We start from the raw sequence: 20,497 nt of genomic DNA, 5'->3' as shown, positions 1-20,497 counted from the left end.
GTCTCGCTCTCACGGCCCGAGTGGACACAAAGCAAAACGATCCCTTTATGACAGATCGGAGAGACGCTTAAGGTCGCGCTGGTATCGATCTGCGCTTTCACGCACACGGCTCCTCTCCTGGCTCCGTCTCTGGGAGAGGTGAATCAACTCTCCCGGTCACCCTTAAATGCGTGTATGGACGATCACTTCCCATTCACAGAGGCGCCTATTTCTGGAGTCAATCAATTAGGTCACATAATAGATTAAGAGAATGTTGCTCCGCGATGTTGCGGCCCGCAGCCTTCCTCTCATCTTCCGGTGTAGTTGTGAGTGACTCATGACATTCATTGAATATGATACCACTCTAAAAAGAAAAAAAAAAAAAAAAATCCGATAAGATCAACAAAGATGGAAACACCGTCGATATTAAGGAACTGCCTGATTGGAGAAAAAACGCTCTCACTGAAGGCGACAGATTGATGTTTTTACTCACAAGATGACAGCATCCAGAATCACTGTGTGTGTTGTTCAGATTTATCAGCGCAAGAAAAATAAGACTGCAGTTCTTATTGTCTATCCACCTTGCCCTTGTTTGCTCTGTGTGACGCCACTGACAATCTTTGCGCAAAACATATGGTCGCACCGTGAACAGGCACCGGTGTTTTGGTGGAGGAGAGGCGAGGAGAGGAGGAGAGGAGAGGAGAGGAGAGGAGAGGAGAGGAGGAGAGGAGAGGAGAGGAGAGGCGAGGTGAGGAGAGGAGAGGAGAGGCGAGGTGAGGAGGAGAGGTGAGGAGGAGAGGAGAGAAGGAGAGAAGAGGAGTAGGAGGGCTCTCTTCGTCCATTAATTTCCAAATGTCTGTTGCTAAGAATAGCCTCCCCCCTCCACCTTCCCTAACAAACACTCACAGACTCGCGCACACTCTTGACGCGCGTGTCTCTGCTCACGCGGCCCTGTGCGCGCCGTCATTGTCAGCTTTGGCTGCAGCTGTACCTTTGCACGAGCTGCATGATGCCAACACCCCGCCTCTCCGCCACATACACACACGCGCGCACGCGCGCGCTCATCTGGCTATAATAAGCATGCTTACTGGGTCTTTATGAAGCGCATACAAAGATGGAAGGAAATGAGAGGCGCAGCAGTCGGTGTCACCTCACCCTCTGAGCCAACAGGCTGTTTAACGCATTATTTGAGAGTGTCGGGGAGTTGAGAGGTCCGGCTGAAGCACGTCAAAATAAACAAGCGCCACACGATCCCTCTGTCCGTGACATACGTCTGGAAGTTGGACGAGCTGCGTGCGTCATGTGCTGCGGCTGCAGAAGCGAGCAGCCGCGCGCTCCTGTTCACGCAAACGGAGAGGCGACGATTTCGCGCGCGCTGCGATTTATTTAGTTTGCAGGCAAAGACTCCGGCCTGAATTCCACTGAAACAGCAGGTCCCCTCCCTTTTATATATATATGTGGGTTTTTTTTTTTCTTTCTATGCGTGTCTCCTTCCATTCAGCGATCCATCTATCCGTCCGTCAGTCCGTCAGTCCTTCTCCTCCTCCCCTTGGGGCCGCTGGACGAAGAGAGAGGAGGCCGTGAGGAGCGCTCTGCCGTACTCCACCGAGAGAGAGAGAGAGAGAGAGAGAGAGAGAGAGAGAGAGAGAGAGAGAGAGAGAGAGAGAGAGAGAGAGAGGACGCTGTGCCAGGACATTCGGGCTCATCAGTGCGGACGGAGGTAGACTTTTTTTCGGGGCGGGGATGGTGAGGGACTTTCTCGGCACTGCTGCACCTCGAACAGCCAGAGCAAGACCATGAGAGGGTGTAAGACGGCGGAGAAGCGGCCGTCATACCCTTGCCTTTGACGACGCCGTCCGTGTGTCCCCTTGCTCAGCCTCTGGATGGTCGCGCAGGTGACGGAGGGAGGATGATGGTTTCGACGAGGGAGGATGCGATCAGATTCGTTTGAGAAAGAAAGAAAGAAAGAAAAAAATTGTTCCATACCACAGCTCTCGACAACAATGACACCGACGCTTCAGGGGAAAACGGTATTTTTTCTCTCTCTCTCTCCTTTTTCTACTCGAGATTGTTGAACTCTTGAAATAAGATGCGTTACCAAACAAATGTCACCATTTTCCCGGTCTCAAGGCTTGTCGGAGCGCTCTGGTGAAACAGCTGTGAGGTGGCGGGAGTCACATTTATTGCCACACACTGTGCCAAACATTGCGGATGTTTCGAAAAAATAAATAAATAATCGTAGCTTCTTTTTTTTTCTCTCTCTCTCTCTCCAATGCCTTTTCAAGTCTTCGGAAACGCGACCGTTTCCAACATGCCAAGTTGAACGCCGCTGACAGCCGTAGCTTATACCACTGATCATTATTTTTTCGGATTTATTTTTCGACAATCCGATCTATCGTCCGAGGCCTGTGTGATATAAGAGGCGCGGAGGACTGTCATTACATGCTGTCATGAGAGTGAAGACATAAATGCTCCAGAGAGGTGCAGGGGGGCTGTGGTGCGCTCCGATGCAGGCATGAGCCATGGAGAACATGAAACATTCATGTTGACTCGCCACGGTCTCCCCGTGATTTCATGTTGGGGGCGAAGCCTGCTTTGCACGGACATCTCAACCGACTGAGACTGAGACACCCCACCGCACTACCTTACAGTGTAACCAGTCAGCCAACCGACCACACATTTAATTTCCTCACACCCACAATTGGCCGCTGGCAGAGACGCGCGCAGAGAAGAGACGGTTACATGGGCGTCCTCGTCTGCTGAGACCAGCGGAGAGCTGCTCGCCGGCTGCAGGCGCCCAGCACAAGCGCGCAAGACAACCCGTTGTGCATATGAGACGTTCTGATCCGGATGGGATGTAATGTTGTGTGGATGCACAGCTGAGCATTGGTCTCCTTCTCCGCTGCTGCTTCGTGAAGATTGGCTTTCGGTGTCCAGAGAATGGCGCGGTTCGGAGATGAGGTGCCTTCCAGGTACGGCGGGGGGCCCGGCGGAGGGGGCCCGGGCGGCCGCGGTGGTAGCAGGCAAGGAGGACCCCACGGACACGGTCACGGCCACGGGCATGGACACGGGCACGGGCACGGACACGGTGCACCCGGAGGGCCCGGGGCCCAGAGAATGTACAAGCAGTCTATGGCGCAGAGAGCCCGGACTATGGCCCTCTATAACCCCATCCCCGTGCGCCAGAACTGCTTCACTGTCAACCGCTCGCTGTTCATTTTCAGTGAGGATAACTTCGTCAGAAAATACGCCAAAAAGATCACCGAATGGCCATATCCTTTACCTGGCAATGTGCAGTGAGTAAAAAAAAGAAAAAAGAAAAAAAGGTGCTACTGTAGGCCTGGCCCGAGGATCAGGTAGGCCCCAGTGTGCACACATATGTCCGCCTGAATGTATCCGTGAGTTAAAGCCCCAGTGACTGAGGTGTAGCCAGCAGATGTATCAGCAGGTCGGTCCCTTGCTAGGTAGGCTACGGGGAGGTGACAGAAAAATGGTGGCCATGTAATTTATAGTTAATTAAGAGGAGGGGGCACGAGCCAGCACCCCCCCCCTCCCCTTTTTATGAGACTGTTGATCACCATCAGTCACATTTGTTGGTCATTTCATGTCACGGTCGCGTGGGACTTGCTTGATATACGATTCCTGTGTGTAAGGTGTGGTGTGGTGGTGGTGTGTGTGTGTGTGTGTGTGTGTGTGTGTATGTTGGTGGCGGTAGTGGTTGAGGGGGGTGTCTAGGGGGCGCTGCTGGTTGCTGATGTCAGCATGTGCAGCGGAGGCCTCGCTAGAGAAACAGAGGAGAAGGAGAGAGGAGAGGAGAGGAGAGGAGAGGGGGAGGGGAGGATAGGTGGGGGAGACCAAGAGAAAGATGAAAATAAGCAGCTACAATTGGTGTGTGTGTCCTTGCAGTGATGCACACACAGGGGCTCGTATCAGCCCGATGCAGGTGTCTTTCTAGATATGGTGTGTGTGTGTGTGTGTGTAGGTGTGTTTGTGTGTGTGTGAGAGAGAGAGAGCAGGTATGTAACTGAGAGTATAGTAGGCTATTAACTTGTGCATTGACAGTATTTAATTTTTTCCCCATTTTGAGCCTCCTGTTAATCACACAAGATGCAGGTGTCACTGAATGAATGTGCCACCATTTCAAGCTGTGTGTGTGTGTGTGTGTGTGTGTGACCACTAAAGTGTGACAGCGGTTTAATTTCCCCTGCATTTCCATCTTTCATCAATCCCAGCACGTATTGCGCCATTCCAGGGGGGGGAGAAAACGAGCGAGCGACTGGAGTATTTCCCATTTTGCAGGATTCGCACACACGCCGGCGTGAATGCATGCAGATGTGGAAGTGAAGTTTCTGCGCGGGTGTTAATGACAAGAGGGGAAATTGGAGTAATGATTGTATTGATCCATGCTGATGCTTGAGCCGTGACATAACTACACACACTAATTGGGCTGCTCCAGTGAAATGCAGGAGCTACTTATAGTGCTTCTGAATCATGTCTATTCACCATCTCAATGACAGACATGTTTGTTAGTGAGAGAGAGAAAGAGAGAGAGTGTGTGTGTGTGTGTGTGTGTGTGTGTGTGTGTGTGTGTGTGTGTGTGTGTGTGTGCGTGCAGGCAATCTGATGTGCGTTCACAGATTTGATTTCCGAAATGCGCTTTTTTTTTCTAAATGCAATTTGCAATTTTGCAAATGTGAATGCATTTTGATGCTTCTGAGCTCTCATGAAGCGGTGCATTCATCCAGAGTGACAAGTCATCCGCACAACATTTTTCTGAAAAGGTGGACTCCTCACTTTTCAGCTGAATGTTTTGGAAACTTGGGTGTCGTTTGTTTCCTTGCTTTGGCGTCGTCAACCTCACATGAAAAGTGTCCGTATTGATAAAAAAAAAAAAAAAAAAAAGCAGACTCCTTTAGTTTACATACTGATGGGAAAAGAAATGTATAACCGAGCCCTGCTGTCCTCCTAATAAAATGGAGATATAATAATGATAATTAAAAGAAGGTCCAATAACATTTAAGGCAGCGAGGAATGCACTGGTAACTATGGTTTTCCCTGTACTTGCCTTAAAGACCTTTTTGAGTTCCCTTTCAAATGCAATTTGCATTAGACTTACTTCTGTTTATTTTCATACGGAAGACACTGTGACATGTCACAGTAGGAGAAGCACACCATTCCACGTAGCTGCCTCGGGGTCTTGATAATGTGCATGCTGGCTCATTGTCACACCGATGGCTCACTGGGATACACGAATAACACGGTAGTGTTATGAGTAACGCCTGTTCTTTTCCCGATATAAAGAAATGTAGTCTGCTGTAAAAAACAAAAAAAAAACAAAAAACAAAAACAAAAGTCAAATAGCTGGTCCCAGATAGCTTTGAACATTAGAAGTTAAGTATATTATGCATTTTCCCCCTCATTACAGATACTGTATTTCATGTTATTCTTTCTTTTCCATCAGAATTTTTGGCAGTGTGGCGAAGGCAAGGAAGCCTAAAGAATAATGTGGTGCTACAACATGAGGTTGAAGCAATCTTTAAATAGATTTAGGCGTCCAGCTATTAGTTAAAGTGTTAATTTTGTGAGTATGTTAATGTGTAGAATTGGTGAGTCACCCTTTAATGTCATCTATCTATCTATCTATCTATCTATCTATCTATCTATCTATCTATCTATCTATCTATCTATCTATCTATCTATCTATCTATCTATCTATCTATCTATCTATCTATCTATCTATGATATTTGATCTTTGATGCAATAACACAAACACCAGTATCATCTTATGTGATTGAACACAACAGCTCTGCAATAACTGCCACCTCTGTGAAGTTTACAATGTTCAATATTTTGTTGAGGCTGTATCATGGTGTTGATCCAATCTATTGGTCATTTCTGTGCTTTGTGGTTCTGGTGTTTTATTGGATTGTAATCTATTGTCAGGTTGTACTTACAGCGTTTTTACCCCTCGCCCCCCTCTTCAGGGAGCACGTTCACGGTTATACTGTCAGTGCTCTGTATTACTTGGTTTATTGTGGGCAACCTTGAGTAAGTTTGAGGTGGAGATGATATTATTGTGAGGCTTAATGTGGGGGGAAAACTAACCAAGCTGAGGCTGTAAGAAGGAAGAAAATGGATTTCATAATGAAATGCTATTTTGAGATTTTTATAACCTCCTTCGATCAATGTCTCAAAGACAAAAACCCACTGCATCTCCAGCAGCTCTTTTTAAAGCAAGTGTCTTGTTAAAGGGGCACTGTGTGGCTCTGGAGAAAAATTCAAACTCGGAATATTTATGTTTACAATAGAGATGAGGTTAAAATGCAAACTCAGAATTATTAAGTGAACAAACACTGTTTGAGGCTAGAAAGATGGCAGGGTCCACCAAATATAAACATATTAACAACTCTTTAAGGTCAGTTTGTTTATTAGGTTTATTTGGATATGAAAACAAAGTAAGTTTGTTTATTTAGTTTGTTTAGGCATAAAAATAATGAAATGAAGATCTTTTTCTTCTGATTAAAATTTCTACATAGTGCTCCTTTAATAATAAGCTATTAAGTCACCCATTTATTGGTAAGGATTTAGTTATTTTGGCCTGATTAGACTGCCATTTTTAATTGTCCGTTGAATGAATTTGGTCCAGCTAAATGACCTTAAGCTTGAGTCCCCTACGGAAGTTTTCTCTCTGCGAGAGGTGATGTAGTGACAGTATCAATCATAAGGTCATCTCAGGTGACTCTGCACCACCGTGTGTCAGGATGTTCAGTGTGTCATCATTTTATGTGCTTTCACTGGTTGATCCAAACCAGATGTGGACTCTAGTAGTTTGTATCATACAGTTCAACACTGCCAGCACGTGACCCCTCAGAGTGGCACCTAGCAATTTCCACGAGGATATCCTCACTGACGCTGAGCTTGATCGGCCATTTGGGTTTTAAAAAAGAGGTAATTTTACCGCTATCTTGTAATGTTTTATTTTTGTAGATATACCATGCCTTGTAATGCTACATTCCTGATAGATGGATTTGGATCTCCATTCTTTTTCCATCCTCCACTGACTCTTTCTCAACACACTAGCAATGCCACCCCCCCTTACCCTGAATCATCTTCATTTATTCAGGGAGGGTTCACTGAGAGCAGTGCTGTCTTTTTCACCTGGAAGCTGCCCAGTACAACCACAGACTGGTCTGCTGCTCCACTGGAGCTTTCTCCAGGACCCTCCCTCTCTATCTCAGATACATCCTGTCAGCCAGAGGGATTGAACCCACAACCATCTGGAAACAAGTTTGCTTCTCTTACCTTTAGGCTGTACCTGTACTGTGTGTTCATAAATTAAACTAATACAATTTGCTGCTTTATAGTTATAACAACATGAATATCAACCTCATAATCGCAAAAGCTTAACATTAAGGCAGTCAAACCAAGATGAAGGGCTAAGTAAGACACCCCTGGTAATTAGGGGTTATCTTGGCTAACATTTGTCCCTCCCTGAATGTTTTATGGTCAGTATTGACGTAAATCTGATTCACAGTTTTTCCAAATGATTCATTACAACCTGCAGTAGAAGCTCCACGCAATCCACGTTGGTTTGCCGGACTGATGTTTTCACTGAATGGAGTCTGAAACACCTTTTTGATTCACCAGATGTGTGAGTCTCAGCAGATTCACTATTCAGCAGAATTATGACCCGCAGCTTTATTTAGTTGTGAGCTGACTCTGGACCCATGGGAGCGCCATATAAATAACTATTCTCTCACATCCACATTTAGATAGAGCAGACGGATATTTGGTTTGTTTAATTAGAATTTAGCATTACGGAGTTCAGGCCTGCCACTGTGCAGTTTCTGTTTTTTTTTCTTTTAAACAAGTGGTAGACAAATAGCGCCTCATTATATACAAGTATTATCTGTATTTATCATTCCTGCTGAGGTTGGTTACATTAATGCAATCAAAAAAATTAGAATTTAATTTTTGTTAAAAATCAATACTTACACTGGTACTTCGACACAATGTATTACATTTACAGAATGAATACAGTTCAAAATATCTTTTTAAAGTTTTGACACAGCTGTCTTTCCATACATTTGATGTAAAAGAAAAAAAGAGAGAGAAAGAGAGAAACTAAACTTAACTATTGACCAATAAACTTTGCTAACTCTGATGCATTTTCATCAATTCACTAATCTTGAATTTGTAGTTCTGTAGTAAGAAAAAATATGTAATGAATGTTAGATCATTTTTAAAGCATTACAAAGCATCCAACCTTCACAGAATTATAATCCAATAAGAAGGAGATGTCTTCTACTTCCCCTAACCCTAACCCAACACCCATAACCCTTGAAATATATTGTTTGAGTAGCTTCAATATGTTAGAATTCAACACAGAACATAAACACTGTCATGGTATACGTTGAAATGTTTATATCACTGCAACCCAAAGTACGCTAGTTTATGACATAAAACATTTGTGGTTGTGCTGTGCTTTAACTGACACATCATGTTACATGCTGGGGGAAAGTTGAAACTGAAAGTGTCATCCTATAGGACCTTAGAAATGAAACCCCCAATCAGCAGTCCAGCTGACCTTTCACCCTAAAATGCCCGTTTGACCTTGTCGAACATGTATCAGGTGTCCTACGCTGGAGTTAGTGTAAACCATGTAACCCTGCGCTGTATTAAGTGTCGGCTTCGTTCAGGATGTGCACCTCTACAGGACACTCATTTCAGCACCTGCGAGAAATCTGCATAAACACAAACAAACATGTGCACACAATAGCAACACATACACACTCACATACACACACACCATATGGTGCTGTCTGCGTCATCAGCGTACGCCTTAGTGTGTTTTCCCCTGCTGCTGTAAAAGGAGAGGTAGTCAATATAATGTTCTTGCTATCTATAGCAGCAGCGGGCTCCATATGAAACATAATAGATGGAATGTGTTTTTAGACGTTAACAACCTTTTTATAATGATCGGATGTGAGAGGCGTTACAAAACCAGTGAGCGTTCAGTCAGTTAGTTTGTGCAAATACTGCGTGTGCAGAGGGTTTTGTGTTGTTAGCGTTGTGTGTGCTCGGGACTGAGTAGTTGTGGCCTGATCTCCTCCTTTGACTTCTGATCTGTATTTGATCCAGAATCAATGAGATATCAAATGACCGTTCAAGGCCGGGGGGGGGTTTGATCTCTTCTCCACTCGGTCGCTTCACTGAGTGGTCACCCTCCCTCGTGTACGTAGACAGGATGTCTGTGGATGAAACGTGCCGGAGCTTCAACGATCAGTCGATTAATCAGTTCTCCAGTTCTTAGAAGGGGCGGGCTAATCGTTGGTTGACGATGGTAACTTTAGAGTCTCTGGGTTTTGGATTGTTGGTTTGGACACAAAAAGCATTTTGACTATGTTTTCATATGTCGACAATGAAAACAGTTATTAGTTGCGCCCTAAAATTTGCCATTACCTTAACCACGTACCCATTCTCTCATCAAACCAAAGACTGGTAACTGTTGTATGAAGACGTGTCAATCACAAAGGATTGCCATGGAGAATAGTCATGTTTCACTGCCTTTGCAACACATAACAGGGATATGTATACGTGATTAGGAGGGACAGTCAGGGAGAAAGTGAAACACTCCCAGGAACAGAGTGAGGGCGAGAGAGAGAGAGAGAGAGAGAAAGGGAGGGAGGGAGAGAGAGAGGGACCTGGGTGTTTTTGGGTGAATGTGGAGAGTCAGTGATCTACGTTCACTGCAGAATCTAAATTATTTATTGGCCTTTCTCCAGCTCGCAACTGTCAGCTGATAACTACACAGACTTTACATCAGTTCAGTGTGTGTGTGTGTGTGTGTGTGTGTGTGTGTGTGTGTGTGTGTGTGTGGACAGGATTTGTGTGTTTCAATGTGCTTGTTCATTTGTTTACAAGTCTATCGCAGTCGGGTCGGTCATTCCTGTGCTGCCTTCTCTTTTCTCTGTACAGACTCCGCTTATATGGCGTCTCTGTCTCCCTCCTCAATCTGGTCACATCCACGAGTCCTGATCTTTTGCGTCAGGGCGGCCTAAAAATAACAGGAGCTGCTTGAAAAGAGCACTTTCCCACTGCCCCCCTGTTCTCTCAACCCTCTTTCCTCTTGTGGTCTCCAGTTTGACATTGTGATGATTTGTTGTGGAAGTTTACAGCATTATAATGGAGCTACTATATATTTATACTTATATGTGTGTGTGTGTATGCGTGTGTAGTAATTCACTATACTGCCTGTGTTGCAATGCTAACAGGAGGGGGGGGGGATAAGTAAGCATCAACAAAAATGTGGGTTCTTTTGTCTTTATGGGGGAAAATGCAATTTAATTAAAGGCAGCTGCGTGCCTTTGTGTGCTCGTGCGCTTCGTGGGATGACATGAACTTTTTTCTAGCGTGGAGGACGAAAGGAAAGTGAAGAGCGAGAGTGATGAGGCAAAAAGCTGCGTCTGCGTATGCAGCCGGACGAGAGATACAGTACAGAGAGATGGACTATTGAATGACAGAAGTAGAGAAGGGATGGAGGGGGGGGGGAGTCGGTAAGACAGAGTCATTACAGAGGGTGAGAGACTAATGAGAAACAATGGAGAGAGGGAGAGAGACAGAGACAGAGAGAGAGAGAGAGAGAATCAAACTGCCCGTCTGCATATAAATCATTTAACACAAAGCGGTGGAGAGACAAACTGCTGCCAGCTACACTGCAGCCGGATCAGCCGGCTAGTCGATTAAATGTTGCGACCCTCGTAGCTGGCACCAGAAATGCTGGCCGGTTACGCTTACTGTTAACATATTTCATTCCAGAAATGTTCCTGAAAACATGAGAATCCGTTGTTTATGTTAACAACGCTGGTCAGTGTCTTTATGTCTGCAGTGCTTCCAACACAGCCTAAAATGGATTCCCAGCAGCATTCTGCACACCAGCGTGCAACTTAGCAGATTAAGCGCCGGCAGCCAACGTCCATAATCGGCAAATGCATTGTGTGTTGTCCGCTATGTGCTAACATGAAAACGGCCTTCGCTCTATACACCGCCACGCAGAAAAATATGTTAGGGATGAATTATAATTATTCCATTCCCCTGTAATGTCAGTGAGTTCTGTTGTGCTGATGTTATTTTAGACTGTAAAGTTTACTGCTAAACGGTAAAACAGCCCGTTTCTGTTTGATATCGTTTGAGGAATCGTCACCAAAGCGCCACATGTGTCGGCTGATATATCGATATCAGAACTGTTTTTCTTCCTGATATTGGTACTGGCATAAGTGCCGAACGATCCGGTATCTGTCAGGCTCAGTCCTCGACATAGCATCCATACAGGGTTGGTAGTATAGCTCAACAGTATCGGAACGTCTCTCATGTAATCATCAGGGATATTAGTCATTAGGGACATCCCTTACACTTAGACAAAATAATACAATTATTCCTCAGAGACTTATGTACCCGACCACAACCCTAACCCCCCAAATCAATCAGAGCCCTGATCTCAACCAAGTCCTCCCTCTGAAATGTGAAGGTTCCCCATGTGAAGACTAGTTTCTTATTTACAAAACCTCCCAGTATTTGACTCTACACGTGTCTTACACCACCCGACCCCGCCTAAACACCGACTTGCCGTTTTTTTTTTTCCTTCCCTTGTCCTTTTTTCTCCCCTGCCCTCCCCCTCCTCACCTCCCTCTCCCTTTTTCACTCCCTTCTCTGATTGATGGGAAGTGAAGCGTCGTCGTCTCCTCTCATGTTTCGCTACCTGTACTTTTTGTCTTTCACTCAAATCCTATCCATCACTCTCTTTTCTTTTTCCTTCCTCACCCCCCCCCCCCCCACCGCTGCCATTTCTGCTCGCTCCCCTCCGCCGTGTCTCGTCCTCTAATTGGCTGCTTTCGCCTTTTTTTCTTTTTTTGTGATGCAAATTCGATGCGTTTGTTTGAAGTTGTGGGGATGTTTTGCGGAACATCCTGACAGCTGCAAGTCTTGTTTAGTTTGCTCATAATTGTTGGCAATAAGAACCGAATGGGGAGTATGTGTGTCTGCATGTGCGCTATGATTCCTGCTCAGCATGTGTGCGCACGTGTGTGTGTTCGTGCTTGTGTGTGTGTGTGCCCTCTGGGCTCAATCTGCCTACCTCATACCTTTGACTGTCTGGTAATAAATGTGTGAATTGATCTGTATCCTGAGTCCCTACAGGCAGACTCGACGCACGCACATGCACACACACACACACACACACACACGGAACTAGAAGCAAAAGCTAATAAGCTAATAAGAAAGCCTAATCTATTTAGATTGTTTTTCTTCACACTTTCACAAATCCATTTTATTTTTCTCATTACGTGCTGTGTGTGATTTTCATCCGTCCTGTTGTCTCTCGAAACATATTTCCAGAATACAGGCATTTATTTAAAAGGGTTAAAAGGGAAAAGGACTTGACATACCCACCATCCATTACACAGCAACATCTCATCATTGTGATAATGATCATGGGCAGGAGAGCATTGTTGTTTTACCTTGTCTGGGGTGTGTGTGTGTGTCCGTGTGAGTGTGTGTGTGTGCTGAAATATATCTGTCTGTCCTCCCACAGTGTTCTTACACAGAGGTGGAGGAACACTGAGGTCACTGGAGGAATCTACATTTCCCCTTTCTCTCTTGCTCTTTCTTCCTCCCTGTCTGTCTCTGTCATTCCTCCTGTTTGCAGGCAGAATTTATATTTTATTCACGGTATTTCAAAATGGCACAGAAAGTGATAACAAGTGTTACACAACGTGAAGAGCTCCGCCGATGAACTGAACAGAAGCATCTACCAGTCAGATCTGCCATTTTCTTTTCTTCTTTTTTTTTTTTTTTTTTTTTTTTTTTTACAAAATATTACGAGCAATCGGACCGCGACATTTAAACATATTTATTATCTATTTTTTATTGTCTTATCATGTGCCCCCCCCCCCTTCTTCAGTGTGTTATAGGTTCTCATGAGTGTAAAAGGTCTTGAAAAGTTAAAAAGCCCAAGGGTCCACGCCAACGTGAGCTCCAGTCTCCCAAAGAAAACCCCACTCCTGAAACGCCTTGTCAGTGGCCCCACCGTTCATTCTGCGATTTCTATACGTCGCGCTACATCACCATGTCACACAGTCGTGTAATTTATGCCTAGCGTTAAAAAAACTCAGCCGACGGGAGACACAGGTAGCATTGCTGGCTCAGGCGTTTGTGAGCCGACCCATCAGTGCAGACTGCGTGTTTGGGAGGAGGGGCCTTAAAGAGACAGCAGCCACAACAGAGCGTTATGAAAAAAAACAACCGATTCGTTTTAACTGACCATGTAAATCTGTTCTATTCGTAACCTTAAGTACGAGTGTGAACCTGATAAATGAGCATGATGTGTCTCCTTTAAGACAAAACCTGTTCATTACTGTTGTGTCACATCATTTTACAAATGTGTCTCAGGTTTTAACTCATGTAAATGCGCTGGACGCGGTCCTGGCGAATGACTCACCAACAACAGCTGAACATGACAAGCTTCGCTGTTCCCAGATTGTACATTGATCCCCTTAAATCTGATAAATGCACTGCGCTCGCTGTTTTTTTTGATATACTGCAGACAGGTGCCCTTGTAACATATATGGCAATTGAGAAATGGAAGCAAAATCAATATGGAAACACACGGCCGCGTAGCAGCTGGGGCATAAATTTCAATAGATATATTGGTATCAATAGGTGCCGCCGCCACTGTCAAAGCACACATGCATATGTTTTACAGTTGATTTAGCCGTCTTAATCATACATGTCTTACATCATTTTGGACAAGGCAGTGCTGTTTGAAATCTTTGCTCTGGCTTCAAACATTTGGATCTTTGAGACAATAAAGACGTATCATCAGTGTTTTTACAAATAGAACATATGACCGGGCAATATATATATATGAGACTATACATTTACTTGATATGTCACCATTGTTGTCTTTTCCTAGTTTTTAAAATATATGATTCATTGTGTAATATAATTTGAATTGTGATATTATTTTAAGGCCATTATTACCAAAATACAGGGAGGGGGATCGTAAGCGTCGCCCTCGACTGAAACGAGGACGACGCTCACAGCAGCTTTAATTGTTGGGTCGCCTACGAAGCTGGAACCAGCACGTTTTTGTCATTTTTGTTTGAGAATTGACGAAAGCAATCGGCGGTTTATCTGAGTAGACAGCGATGAATTTCATCCCCGTTGACTTTATAGATTAATCGAATCATTTTTACAGCCCTGGGTTCACTTGCGCAGATAAACATCCTGGATTTCTGAACAGTCGTGACGTAGCACGTCCTGTGACATGCACGTTGAATCGAAGATCACATTTATCTCCTCTGCTGTTGTCTTTGTTCCGCTCTCTCCTTTCCCTCTGCATTTCTCTCATTCCCCTTTCCCTTAGCTGTGCGTTCCAGCTCTGTTGAATTATTCAGTTTCAGTTGCAGGCTAGTTTGAAAGAGTGCGTGTGTGTGTGTGTGCGCGCGTGTGTTTGTGTAAAGTGTGTGTCTTTGAGAATGCGTGCGTGCTGGTGTGCATGTGTGGAGGGGTTGCATTGACGTGGAGCAGAGCTATTTTGGGGATTCGGACTACGTGGACAGAGAGAAAAATAAAAAAGAGAGAGAGAGAGGGAAAGAGAGAGAGAGAGTTTTGTGATGGATTGATTTTTTTTTTTTTTCGGGCCCGTGTTCTTTAGTCATGTGCTGCGGCTGTTACTAGACAAACTCTGCTGGAAACCTGCACTCCACCTGCGGGCTGTGCTGGCACGCACTCGCACTCACACTCACACTCACACTCACACTCACACACGTGCACACACACAAACATACAGTATACACACGTTGGCAGTGAACCCGGTGAAATCAGCCGGTTTCTGTTACGTGTACAAACAGGCGTTCGTACAAACACACCTGCACTGCCTCCCCGAAGAGACAGCAAATGTGAAAAAAGAAGAAAAAAAGAAGAAGAAGAAGAAAAAAAAAACCACAGTCACACACTACACTGATATTCTACACACACACACACACACACACACACACACACACACACACCACCGTCAGCATCTTGTGCAAAGTGTCAACTCGGCTATATGTGGGTGGTGAGGGTGAGGCAGTGGCAGGGGTGAGATAGAGACTCAACATATGCCGTATGGAATAAACAGGCAGGAGAAGTGGGCGTCTGTGAGGATGATACACAGCCTGATTGATGCTAAATCAGTCTGAGAGAGGCCAAGCAGGGCTAAACTGGCCTTCGGGCACTCCCATTTGTTTGGCAACGCGGTCAAACATGGTGCCAAAAGTGGGATAGATGTAGAATCGGTGAATGTTTCGTGGCACTGAGAGGCATGAACGTGTGTTTTTGGTTCCGGTGTCACAATAGGCGGCGTTTTTTTTCTCAATCGCAGGTCGAGTCTTGGCTTCAGCTAAATATCATCAGTTGGTGTTTTTTGGTGGATTATTCCCAACACACCACTGTGAATGCAGTGTTCTCAAGGGAGAATATATGTGAAAATGTCTTATTATTACTAGCAAGAACGTAAACGCCACATGGACTATTTAGGACATCACTCAGTAGTTTCAAAGCAGTAATTCAATATGCAAAGAGACACTTTTTTCATGGGATCCCATTTAAAATACATAACGCGGCAGTAAAGTGAAGCGTTTCAACCATGCCGCTTATCTTCTAGGGCCACTGATTATCAGAATAATTAGATAGGTTTCAGCCACAGTGCTTAATCCCATTCATTTTATCAAATCAGCGCTTCTGAGGGAAAAGTGACAAGCAAATGAAGTAATCATTCGAGCTGTTCGGCCAGCGCTCTGCTGCATAATGTAACAGGACAGAGAGAGAGAGGGAGGGAGAGACAGAGAGAGAGAGAGAGAGAGAGAGAGAGAGAGAGAGAGAGAGAGGGAACGAGGCATATAAAACAGCTGACAGGGAAGTTATGTGTTCAACTTTTAAAACCGTTTTCTTTTTGTCCTTTAAAACAACACGTAACACCGACATTCCTATATAATTGTTCAGTGGTACTGGTACTCTCATTTTTGGGGCTGATACTGATACCACTGACAGGGTGTGGAAAAATTATGATATTTATCTAGTGATCAGCTCAGTGAAAGCAGTAAACTGCACTGTGAATTTAATAATTACAAACAACCCTAAGTATGCTTTTACTGCATTATGCTCTCAGGGGGAAGGTTTCATATTGGCACGTCAGACAGCGTATACAACATCGCCCATATGTCTGCGATAGGGATGTTAATGACTAGTCAATCACACATGGGTTTAAATACATCAAAAAGTACCTTTTATTCAAAGAACAAGTAATGTGTCATTTGGATTTTGTTGGGCCAGTTGTCATTATTTTGTGTTGGGGCTTAGTGAACAAACCGATTGTTAAGGAATCTGGCAATTGATTAAAGAAACTGCCTAAAGCAGACTTTTACCACATTATGTCCTGGGGGGAAAAAAAGGTTTCATACTGGCAGATATCAGACAATGTGCACAAAGTATATTAAAACATATATACCCACAAATGTATCACTCAGGCTCAGAAATTGTACATGTGGTCAACCTAAAAACACTGCTCTCTGTTCTTAATACACACAAATTGAGACAAAGAAAGAATGAAGGCAAATAACAAACATACTAAATAAAAACTAGTAGGTGATACTTGTGACTCCATTGTGTTTCATATCTGCCAAACTCGACCCTTGTCACTCAGGCTGCGACTAATGATCGTTTTCATTATCGATTAATCTGCTGATTGTTTTCAAGATGAACCTTTTAGTCTACAAAATCTCAAGCCCTGCAATTCTTTATTGAGAGAGTTGGAGTGTCCTTCTTGGTGACCGGCCTCAGTTGTTTTAATAGATGGATATTGGATGAGTTTCAAACAAATTTTCTAACATGACACTCTTACATGAATAGCATTTGGCGGTTTGATATCTGCTGCGACCATTGATTATTTTCTGCAAATGTTTTTTGATCATTAAGTTTGTAAAATATTTAAAAAATGCTCATCAGAATTTCCCATGGACCAGTGTGCCGTCTTCAAATCGCTTCTTTTTTTTTTTCCAACCCACAAAGAAAATCTTACTTAATGTCATAAATGACAGGGTAAAGCATCCTTACATCCTTACATTGAAGGAGATGGAACCAGCAACATGTTGACCTCTTTGCTTAAAGAATAAACTATAAAGGATTAAACTGTTATGAAACCATTTTGCAGTTTTCTTTCAACTGACCAATAGTTGCAGCTCTAACTTGTCACTCTGAAGGCAACGTTATAAACCGCAGACGATGAAAAGGAAATCTGCACTATTATTTTTTGCCCTTTAACCCTTAGCAGAAATTCCTAGTGAATGTATTACAGTAAAGAAATAAGAATAAATGAAGCGAGCAGATAGCGTGTGTCAGAGGAGGCCCACATTATCATGCTTGGTTTTTTTTGTTGTTTTTTTTTTTTTTTTAATAGGGAGGCTGGCACCTTCCCAAAGGGTAGCAGCTGGTCTGGACTCTCATTGGCAGACAAGTGCAGTTTGGTGAAGTGAAGTCTAGTGTCGGTCCATGTGTGCACAGCACATGTATGAATATGTTTGAATTTTGCAATATTGCCTGGTGGTGGTGGTGATGGGGGGGTGTACTGTAGAGCAGGCAGGGGCGGACATTTTGACGGGGCCGCTCCGTTGCCACCGCGCGTCTGCTCATGCCTAAAGAGAAAAGCAGATTTAAAGACTCCCGACTGTGAGACATGTGTGAGATCTTAAAAAAAAAAAAAACACTCGCTTATATGCTCGCATGGCGGCGCGTCCACGTATGAAGTGTGTCAATATGCGGAAGCGTGTGAGGGCTGCGGTGTTTTCTACAGTGTCGTGTGTCACTTTCACACATATATACACACCCGTACATACTGTATGTGACAGTATGATGTATCGTCGTCCACCCACTCTTTTCCTTTTTATCCCCCCCTCCTCCCTTTACATATGTGTGTGTGTGTGTGTGTGTGTGTGTGATCTGCCACTAACCTACTTTCGGCAGAGCATACATACACAACGCGCAGGAGAAGAAAATACCGCAATACTCTCACACCCCTCTGTCATTCTCTCTCTCTCTCCCTCACTCAGCGCTCCTATGCTCTTCGTCTCTGCCCTTCTCTCCTCCTCGCTCGCTGTTTGCTTTCTCTCTTTCATTCCTCACCACTCACGCTTTTCAATCATGTCTGTGCCCACAGGACAGTTTCTTTCTCTCTATCTTTCTTTCTTTCTTTCTTTCTTTCTTTCTTTCTTTCTTTCTTTCTTTCTCTCTCTCCCCCTCTCTCTTCTGCTTCCATATATTTCCTATCCCATCCATCCCATCCTCTTCTTTTTCTTTTTTTGTTTTTCATCCCCTCTCACGCTCTCGCCTCTTGCTGTCGGTGTCCTCGTGCGTTTGCTGATGCGGCATCTCATTCGCTATTGAATGGAGATGGCGTGATAGAGATAGAGGATGATTGATGGGGCCGACTCGGCGAGAGAAAAGGTGGACTGAGGAGAGACGCGAGGGAGCCGAGGAGTCGGAGGGGGAAAAGAGCGGAGAGGGGGAAAAAATGGATAGGTGGAGGTAGGGGGGATAGAGGAGGGGACGGTGATACGGAAGCAGAGAGGTATGGGAGGAAAAGGGGACGGGGAGAGGAGGCTTAACAGTGCAGAAATATATCAGTGAGAAACAGGCGGGGGGCTTTAAGAAGGTGGGATGGAAGAGGACATGAGGACTGGATGGAGCGGTGATGGACAAGGTTAGGAAAAGGCCAGCAGAAGTGCACCTATGTGTGCGCTTGTGTACTTATGTGCTTGTGTACGTGCGTCATTTGGCTCCAGCGGTGTACTTTAGGGCCCCTCGCCTGCCTTTTTTTCTTGGCCAGACATCTCCGTCTACGACCTACTACTGTCCCCATTACAGTGTATACACACACACGCGCACCTAGACAGATAATAAAAAGCAAGCATATGCAGAACCACTGGTCGAGCGAGAAACACAGGGGAGGCAGGAGAGACAGAGAGACGGAGAGAGAGACTGAGGACAAAGAAAACATTAGAAAGACGAAGGGCGGGAGAGCATCGTATCCTCGTCTCTCTCTCTCTCTAACCCCCTCGATTCTTTCCTTTGCTTTTAACTCCGTCACGTCGCTATTTATAGTCGGTGAGGACGGAGGAAGAGGAGATTCATTATTGAGAAGTTTATGGCAGAGCGTGAGTCACTTATTCATATTCTGAATTTGTACATTAGGGCCGCAGCCAACTCTCCAACTGTCAATCCTTCAGCCTATCGATTATTTTCTCGACTGGTCGATTAGTTGTTTGGTCTGGGGTCAGTGTTTCCCAAAGACCAGGGTGACGTCCTCAAATCTTGTTCTGTCCACGATCCAAAACAGTCTAATGTCACAGTAGAAAGGCCTCGTCAGTGGTCCGTGACTTTGTGACGTCACACTACGTCAGAGTCACACATTTGCATTATCCATGTCTAGCAGCTAGTTTTACATGCTAGTTTTACGTGTACAACCCTAACCCTAGAGAACATTGTTGGAAGCTAGAAAGGTGGCAGGGTCCGCCACATATAAACACAGTGAAACAGTATGAAATTGTGCTGTCCTTTTAGCTCAGTTTGTGTACTCAGTTTATTCAGTCATCCTCCTCTGATTAGAATTTCTTCAAAACTACGCAGTGCACCTTTATGGGAGTTTTTGACTTCTATAACACATTTTAGTTTAAAAAGATCTTTAAAGTACATTTATAAGCAATGCCCAGCAGGCAGCCTGGCATGCAACGCACTAGCAGAAACCCTGAAAATAGTTGGCGATTAATTTAACAGTTGACAACTGGTCGATTAATCGTTGCAGCTTTACGTATGTGTGTCTGCAGGGAGCATCTGAGAAACACACACACACACATTCGTCCCTTTGTCCCTTTTGTGTTTCTATATCAGTCTCTCTCCTTCCCTTTTTCTTCAACGACACCCCGCCCTCTTACAGCCCACACACACACGTATATGTACACACGCTCACATTTTTCCACACACACTCTGCTGGGGGGTGGGCAGGGAGGCTAATTGAACAGTGTTGTAGCAACGTGTGCCCGGTGAGAGAGGTCAAACAGATGCACGTGATCGCGCGCGCGCACACACACACACACACACACATACACACACACACACACTGTGAGTTTGGACCGGGCCGGAGCAGCTCCCCCCTGATTGTTACAGCAGCAACACACAAACACACAGGTGCACACTAAGGGCCACACACATGCACACACACACACACACACACACACACACGGAACAGACACACTTCGCACACATATGATGTATGTTTCCATAAATAGCCTCCTCTTCCTTTCTTCAATTTTTCCCCTCCTCCCATCTGTCATGGGAATGTCTGCTCCCAAAGGAAGCAAGCGAGTAGGAAAAAGGTGAAGAAGGGGAGAGAGAATAGAATAGAATAGAATAGAATAGAATAGAATAG

The 20,497-nt window shown here is 44.7% G+C and overlaps 1 protein-coding gene across 23 annotated transcripts in view; it reads left to right on the top strand.

The window, feature by feature from the left end:
• Positions 1 to 1,182: 1,182 nt before the first annotated feature.
• Positions 1,183 to 20,497, top strand: part of cacna1aa (calcium channel, voltage-dependent, P/Q type, alpha 1A subunit, a) — an 82,351-nt gene continuing 63,036 nt past the window's right edge. For 10 of the 23 annotated variants that reach the window (XM_037088691.1, XM_037088685.1, XM_037088694.1 and 7 more), the window contains exon 1: positions 1,185 to 3,251. In XM_037088691.1, coding sequence (XP_036944586.1) covers positions 2,920 to 3,251 — 332 coding nt within the window. In that variant the 5' untranslated portion in view covers positions 1,185 to 2,919. Of the gene's footprint in view, positions 3,252 to 20,497 lie in introns of all 23 variants that reach the window. The other 13 variants (XM_037088677.1, XM_037088676.1, XM_037088673.1 and 10 more) reach the window with 5 other exon arrangements.

Source organism: Acanthopagrus latus, chromosome 23, assembly GCF_904848185.1.
Source record: "Acanthopagrus latus isolate v.2019 chromosome 23, fAcaLat1.1, whole genome shotgun sequence".
Taxonomy (NCBI): domain Eukaryota; kingdom Metazoa; phylum Chordata; class Actinopteri; order Spariformes; family Sparidae; genus Acanthopagrus; species Acanthopagrus latus.
Note: the sequence above shows the minus strand (reverse complement) of the source record. Positions and strands in the feature narration are given on the sequence as shown.